Genomic DNA, 7986 nt, shown 5'->3' on the forward strand with positions numbered 1-7986 from the left:
ACTTGTAGTTTAAACTCCATTTGGAAATGTGATTTTTTTCCCCTGCTGCTTCTTTTACCTGCAATATAAATTTAAGGTGCACTGGAGTTTTGTGTTGGACTTTGACCAGCTGTATTTGCTGTTTTTGGATTTTCATATTTTATTATATGGCCCATCCGAAAATGGCTCAGGGCGGTTCACAAACGAAAACGAAACCATTTAAAATATTAACATAAAACTCATTTAAAAACCTCCAAAGCAAGGAATAGCTTCTTGACCAGCAAGTCCCAAGTGTGGCTCCTGGCAATTGCCCACAGCTGGAGAGCAATTTTTCTGCAGCTACCAGCAGCTAGGCATCCAACCCATTGTCCAACAGAGCCCTAACAGAAATGGAAGGCATGCCTGCTTGTGCAAGAGGGGATGTCTTAGATTCCCGCACAACCACACACCTCACACAGTAATGTCAAACACTGTTCAAGGATGCTCTGACCCTCAAAGGCTACTTTGAGGGAGAGCACGCAGGGAGCCGACGTGAGAAGGTGGGAGGAAAGCCTGCAGGTGAAACCCTGCGTACAGTTCTTTGGATTTCTACTCCAATGGCTGTGAATTGTGGGAAAGGACACACGCAGCTCTAATTACACAGGTGTCCAAGCTTAGCAAAGCACAGACTTGCTTCACTAAAGCACACAGTGGCACTTCACCCAGCACCACCACAGCCTCCCTCTTTGTCAGAGCGAAGAGGATGATACAATTAGCCCACTCTTTAATATGGTGATGAGTGCATTTATCTTCTTCACAGTGAATGGTTAAATTAATGCTTTCAGTCTCAATTAACAACACAGAGAGGGCAGGAAGAATGGGAATGCACAGCTGGCTGAAGTTTCCCATTGTTGCTGAAGGCACTCAAATGTAAAGGGCTAATGAATAAAATCAGGGTTGGGCAGCCCCCGCCCCCCAGGAGCCAGAAAACACTCACCTGATGCCAATTAGGGTTCCATCTTCATAGCTCAAGAAAGAGTACTGTATTAACACAAAATGTCCCTCCTTATTCCTTCCTGTAAGGTTGTGTTGAATGCTGCTTCCCAGTTGACCCTTCATATGCATACAGAACAAACCTAAAAAATAAAGATTCTTATGCGGTCAGTCAACATCTTCAGTTCTGAGAATGACCTTTGCTAAATATAACATTCAGTCTGGCAATAATCACCAAAGAATGCACTAGACCTGGCTCACTGAAGAGGCAAATGATGATATCATGAAAAAGATGAATGCCAGTAGTTAAGATATTGTTCATTCAGTATAACACATAGATATAAATACATTTACACATTTAACACCCGTGGAAGGACCCTCTTCATATGGCACTATTATTTAACAAAAGTGGAAAATCTCAAGGTGGGTCCTTTTTGAACAATTAATTACTGATTGATTAAGTGTCATCAAGCTTGTGTGGACTCTTAGCGACCACATAGATAGATTCTCTCCAGGATGATCTGTCTTCAACTTGGCCTTTAAGGTCTCGCAGTGGTGCATTCATTGCTGTCGTAATAGAGACCATCCACCTTGCTGCTGGTTGTCCTCTTCTCTTTCCTTCAACTTTCCCCAGCATTATGGACATCTCAAGAGAGCTGGGTCTTCACATAATGTGTCCGAAGTATGATAGTTTGAGCCTGGTCATTTGTGCCTCGAGAGAAAATTCTGGATTGATTTGTCCTATGATCCATTTGTTTTCCTGGCTGTCTATGGTATCCTCAAAAGTCTTCTCTGGCACCAAAGTTCAAAAGCATCAATACTTTTTCTGTCTTGCTTCTTCAGAGTCCAGCTTTCACATCCATAGAGTATCACAGGGAAAACCATTGTCTGAACGATTTTAATCTCTGTAGGTGTAGACACGTCACAGCATCTAAATATCCTTTCCAAGGCCTTCATTGCAACCCTACCAAGTGCTAGTCTGCGGCGTATTTCTTGACTGCTGGATCCTTTATCAGTTCTGAGGCTCCTTGCTGTACCCATTGTCATTAGTTTAGTCTTCTTGACATTTAGTCATAGTCCCATTTTTTCACTGTGCTCCTTGACTTTCATTACTAGAGCTTGCAGATAATCAGCATTCTCAGATATCAGAGTGGTGTCATCAGCATAGCGCAAGTTATTGATATTTCTTCCTCCAACTTTAAAACCATGCTCATCTTCTTCCAGTCCAGCTTCTCTCAGTATATGTTCAGCATATAAATTGAATAAAGAAGGAGAAAGTATATAGCCTTGTCTTACTCCTTTTGCCGATCTGGAACAAGACTGTTTCATCATGGTCCATCTGGACAGTGGCTTCCTGTCCTGTGTATCGATTTCTCATGAGAACAATGAGGTGTTCTGGGACACCTATTTTCATAAGGATATTCCACAACTTGACATGGTCAACACAATTAAAGGCTTTTCTGTAGTCAATAAAGCTCATATTATGAGCTCATTAAGAGCGCCTGGTGGCGCAGTGGTAAAACTGCTGCCCTGTAACCAGAAGGTTACAAGTTTGATCCTGACCAGGGGCTCAAGGTTGACTCAGCCTTCCATCCTTCCGAGGTCGGTAAAATGAGTACCCAGAATGTTGGGGGCAATATGCTAAATCATTGTAAACCGCTTAGAGAGCTCTGGCTATAGAGCGGTATATAAATGTAAGTGCTATTGCTATTGCTATTGCTATATTGACTTCTTTGGGGTATTCTTTGGCTTTCTCAATTATCCAGTGTGCATCAGCTATGATGTCTCTTGTTCCTCAGCCTTTTCTGACACCAGCTTGAACACCCGGCATTTCCCTTTCCATGTAGGACTGTAATCTGCATTGGATGATCCTGAGCAATATTTTGCTAGCATGTGAAATTAAGGATATTGTGTGATGGTTTGCGCAATCTGTTAGGTCTCCTTTCTTTGGTTTGGATAGGTAGACTGACCTCTTCCAATCTGTTGGCCACTGTGTCGTTTTCCAAATTTGCTGGCATAGTTTGGTTAGAGCCTTGACTGATTCTTCTTCTGTTGCCTGCCATATTTCTGTAGCTATTCCATCAATTCTTGTAGCCTTCTGACTTGCTTATGACCGGAGTGCTGATCTAACTTTATCTTTCCATACTAGAGGTTCCTGCAAGTAGGAAATATCTTCTAGAGTATCTTGGATGTTGATGTCCCTGCTGTACAGATTTTCAGTATACTCCTTCCATCCGTTTGATCTTCTCTGAATCAGTTACTATCTGTCCTTTGGCATCCCTTAACATACCAATTCGAGGTTGGAACCTCCGAGTTCAAAGATCTTTTGGAAAACTTTCTTTGTTTTCCCGTGTCTATTTCCATCCTCAGGTCTTTTCAGATGTCATTGTAATACTGTTCCTTGTCTGTTCTAACAGCTTTCTGAATTCTCTATTAAGTTCCTTCCTGAGGTCTTTATCTTTCTTGACTTTGGCATATCTCTCTCTGCAGTCTTTTTGCATCTAATATTTGAATAGCTTCTCCAAATATGTTTTCATATTTGAATGAGTCTGAGTATTTTTTTACTTGAATGATTAAAAAATTAAATTCTTCAATACCTCGGGGGGAAATGTCCTTGGGCCCCTGAGGGAGGGGGGCCCTCTGGCTGGGCGGCAGATCACTCTCCACTTCGTTGAGGGACCGCTTTCCTCTGGGACAGGCGGGAAGGCAGAAGTGAAGATGCAAGTGTCACAAGAGGGTTGAAGAACCAGGCAAAATCCAAAGGGGGACTGATCTCGGGAGACTATCTGTGCAAGCATGCTGCACAGATCAGCCTTGGAAGCAGGGCCAATCTGGACGTGACAAGTGGGATGGGAACGAGAGTCCAGGCAAAGCAAGATAGTGTAACTAATGCCCAAACACATGAACATGCAACAGGTGAATCCAAGGGAGAGACACAAGGTTTAGTGGTCTCCCTGAGACAGAATGCTGACCACACCTTTCAGTTGGAAAGGGTGACAATGGTGAAGAACAAAGGAATATATTGTGTCTGGTTCAAACTTTGCTGTGTGTGTGCTCTACCAGCACCATGGAATGAAATGGATGCATCAGAGCTTCTCTCATGATTAGGAAGAGCCTTGGGAGTGCCTAGGAATGTTTTAACAAGCTTGCTTTCTGCACATTAACACTTGTATTAAAGGAGATAAGCCTGTTACCTCTTATCTTGAGGTGGATGAGATCGGGAGAGCAGGGCCAAGATAATTTTTTCTATGGTGACATAGTTTTAAAAGCGGAGTGTTCCAAAAGCGTTGACAATGGGAAGATAGCAAAAAAACTTGGTTCTCTCTGTCTCTCTGTGTGTGTTGCTGTTCCTTTCCTGCAGGGATGCCTATGGTTGAAGAAAAGGTGATATTTGGGGTACAGAACAACTCTACATTTCTTGAATGCCTTCCACATTCTCCCCAGACCACCATCCGTTGGCTTGTGCAGCACAGCAATACAGCAGTCCTGGAAGAGGTACTGGGGGAAAGAGCAGGGAGTCTTTCTTGGACCCTGGGGAGAAATTCAGAAATCTAGGCCTTTCTCCCTTGCAGGAGGAGTGGAAAAAGCAATGATAAGGGAGAAGCACAAGCTTGAAGAAAAGGGCAGATTAGCATTACGAGCTTCCCTGATTTCAGCAGAACAGAATACTAAGCACACATATACTATATTTCTTACAGATTGGGAGTGTGGGCCGCTTCTCAGTCCTAGAGCAAGGGCTTCTAATTAATCAGCTGACCCAAGAGGATGCTGGGATCTACCAGTGCCGAGGAATGGAAGGCACCTTTTCTCAAATTATTATCCATTACAGTCTGCGCATCATTGGAAACCAGGCCATGGAGGCTTTAACCGCCAGGCTTAGCAAGAGTTCAGAGGAAGGAGGAAGTCGCCACAGCACAGCCCCCATGTTAGAGCTGCCATTTCATTACAAAGGCTACTCATGGGCCCTGGGAGCACCTGGTGCCAACCTGGACGAGTTCTGCAATGCTCTCCAGCAGAGGAAGAGGCAGCGGCAAAAGGTCTGGAATGAGAAGTGGCAGCAGCATCCCTCGGAAAGCAAGAAAGGCAGAGTGCGTAGGCAGCCTTGACTCCTATAGCCAAGTAGTGATGGCTTCTTCATCTAGACTGCCGGTGGATGCAAGATGCACAGCTGAACTAGCCAGGCACAGATTCTGGGCCCTTTCAACAAGTCTGTATGCTAGGGCCTCCAGGTTCTTCCTGGTACAAAGCTCAAGAGAAACCGGTTTGCCCTGCTCCTCAAGATGCTGCTCTGGATTTTGCCACATCTCTCACCTTGGGTACCTGAGAAAAGTATAGACTATCCAAGTGGATAGAAAGCCCAACACTGCTGCCTAATTAATCTAGTGGAATTCCATTCCCAAGTTCAGGCCAGACAGACTGATTTGTCTGGTCTGCTTTGCAGTGAGACCATTGCGCGCTACAGATTGCACAAGTGAACGGTTAGCTCATTACACATACTATGAAATACTCTTTTTGTACAATTAAGTGCTTTCCACTTTGATTTCCTAATAAAGGGTGTCAGAAATTTCTCCTTTCTGACAGGCCTTTTATAGGCCATTTGCAATATAGAATTCATTTGTTTGCATAGTGGTGTTTATCTTGTTGGAGTAGACAAAATGGTGAGGCAATGACTCCTTACAAGTCAGATCAGCGTTCGGCAGGATGCCTTGTGGTTGAGTACAGAGAGAGGAGCATGTGCTCTCTAAATATTTGGGTCTGCTCCTTATCCAGAGGCAAACATGGCTTCCACCATGTGGCCACACAGCAGAAACTTGTGACCAATTCCATCACTCACTCACTCGAAAGTGTGCTGTTGTCACTTGGGACACATTATGCTTCCAGTGCGAAGCACACTTCATTTTCTGGTAACAGGCACACCAGCACTTCTCCTTGCTAAGGTCTGCTTTTAGTAACAGCAATCCAATAGTCTTCTGCCTCCCCGCATTTCAGCTGCTGCTCTTGGTCTTGCACTAGCAGCCCTTTCCCCTGCTAGCTCTTGGGAAGAAGCCATCATTGCTCAGGGACAGAAAGCACTTTGTATGTAAAAGGACTTGGGTTAAGGGCCAAACTACACATTTTATTAGGCTTATCACTGGCGCTTGAATGCTTTGTTTTTGCTTTCTGAACAGCACCTGCAGGGCAGGGGCAGATCAAGTGTGGTGACTCCTGTGACTATTTGCCCCAGGAGGGAAACTGCACCAATAGCAGCCTCAGTCCATAACTCTGGAGCAAGGTTATTCAGCTGGAGAGGGGCAGGCAATTAGCTAACACCAGCCTAAGGAGGACCATTGGTCTGAATCAATGAGACAACTCTATATCATGTGCATGTGTAGTTGGAACTAACATGGTGGCCAGACTCCAAGGAAATATAAAGGGTAGGTGGAAAGGGTCAAAGATTGGGACCTTTGGATTTAGGGAATAGTGACCACCTCCCTCTTTGGCATTTCTGCATGGTGATCCCTTTTAATATGTTATTCAATCATTTTAAATAGGCAGACACAAATTCTAAAATTGTCAGGTAGTTACCAAACAACTGCAATTGAAACACAATGCTCCCAGCATTTTCAGAATTCAAGTAATCTGCCTCCTCATACATTATTATACAGTGGAAACTGATTGCTGCTAACTTGCAGTAGGAATAAAATTTAACCAGGGGTGCTGTTGGAATGTCAGTACACATTGAATTTGAACACTTTTTTACTCACCTGTCAAGTGAACCCCTTTTCGGTATCTGCCAGAAGAACTAAAGCAAAAATGTTTAAATGAAGTACACTTAAAGTTTATGTCAGAGGGTGTTGTCAAAATTCAAGTGTGTTTCTTAACTGGACAGTGCCAGGAGTTAAGAGACATCACTGAGTAATAGGATGTGCAAAAATCATTAATAATTACTGCCAGCAAATTTGCCCATCTGTTGGTTTGTTTTGTTCCAGACTGACACACAGCTAGAATAGCATGATACAGAATATCCAACTTTCCAAATTCATAAGACAATCATATTTTGAATTCACTCAGCAGATTATGAACTTCTTGGTTAGAAATACAGAACTTCACAGTTGTCCTTGAATCAGCTGCTGAAAACAGGTTTGAAGCAGTCTCTTTACCTGTGTTCCCTCTAACAGGGATTCCCAGATATTGTTGACTACACCTCCCGTAATCCCCAAGCAAAAGCCACTGCAGCTGGGGATTCTGGGAGTTGTAGTCAACAACATCTGGGACTCGCTGTTAGAGGGAACACTGCTTTTTACTCACACTGGACTGTGCATGTACAAACCTCAGCACAGAACTTCAGAGAGGTCATAAGGTGCTCTTCCCCTTCCACCCAGGCTAAGGTTTTATCACCTCATGTGCAAGAACCAAAGAACAGTGCAAGCAGCAATGCTCAGCAACAGCCAGCCATGAAGAACAGCTATGAGACACTATGTTTCATACTTTAGACAGTTTCTTTATCAGAGCTGGTAGTGGTTGAAGCACTCTGCCAAATTGGCTTTCATTGAGCAAGGCCAGTATCAGATTTCATTTGGTTCCAATCCACATTAGAAATCCCATTAGCTGTCGTTCTGGATACCAGCCAGCACCTACTTGGGCCACTGGGAGCAATGTGAAGGAGGAAAAGGCCATTTACTATTGAACCTGTTGTCTCTGTCACAGTGATACCAACAAATGGAGATGCTGGGTTGGGACACCCCCTAATAGGTTTTGTGTTGGGTGGTACATTTTAGTATTGAGCATCCTAGCACTAAGCAGATGTACTCACAGTTCAGGTCCATCTTCTAAGCAGTCAAATGCAAACATGCATTATTTCATACTAAGTAAAGGAAAAGTGTGCTGTCGAGTCGGTTGTCGACACCTGGCGACCACAGAGCCCTGTGGTTGTCTTTGGTAGAATACAGGAGGGAATTAACCACTGCCTCTTCCTGCACAGTATGAGATGATGACTTTCAGCACTTTCCTATATCGCTGCTGCCCGATATAGGTTTTTCCCATAGTCTGGGAACC

At 43.9% G+C, this 7986-nt stretch overlaps 1 protein-coding gene across 12 annotated transcripts in view; it reads left to right on the forward strand.

The window, feature by feature from the left end:
• The window catches only part of LOC128341821 (semaphorin-3D-like), a 76441-nt gene extending 70880 nt beyond the window's left edge, over positions 1-5561 (forward strand). For all 12 annotated transcript variants that reach the window (XM_053288387.1, XM_053288384.1, XM_053288388.1 and 9 more), the window contains 2 exons: positions 4313-4446; positions 4650-5561. In XM_053288387.1, coding sequence (XP_053144362.1) covers positions 4313-4446; positions 4650-5057 — 542 coding nt within the window. In that variant the 3' untranslated portion in view covers positions 5058-5561. The remainder of the gene's footprint in view (positions 1-4312; positions 4447-4649) is intronic.
• The last annotated feature ends 2425 nt before the right edge of the window (positions 5562-7986 follow it).

Source organism: Hemicordylus capensis, chromosome 2 (assembly GCF_027244095.1).
Source record: "Hemicordylus capensis ecotype Gifberg chromosome 2, rHemCap1.1.pri, whole genome shotgun sequence".
Taxonomy (NCBI): Eukaryota; Metazoa; Chordata; class Lepidosauria; order Squamata; family Cordylidae; genus Hemicordylus; species Hemicordylus capensis.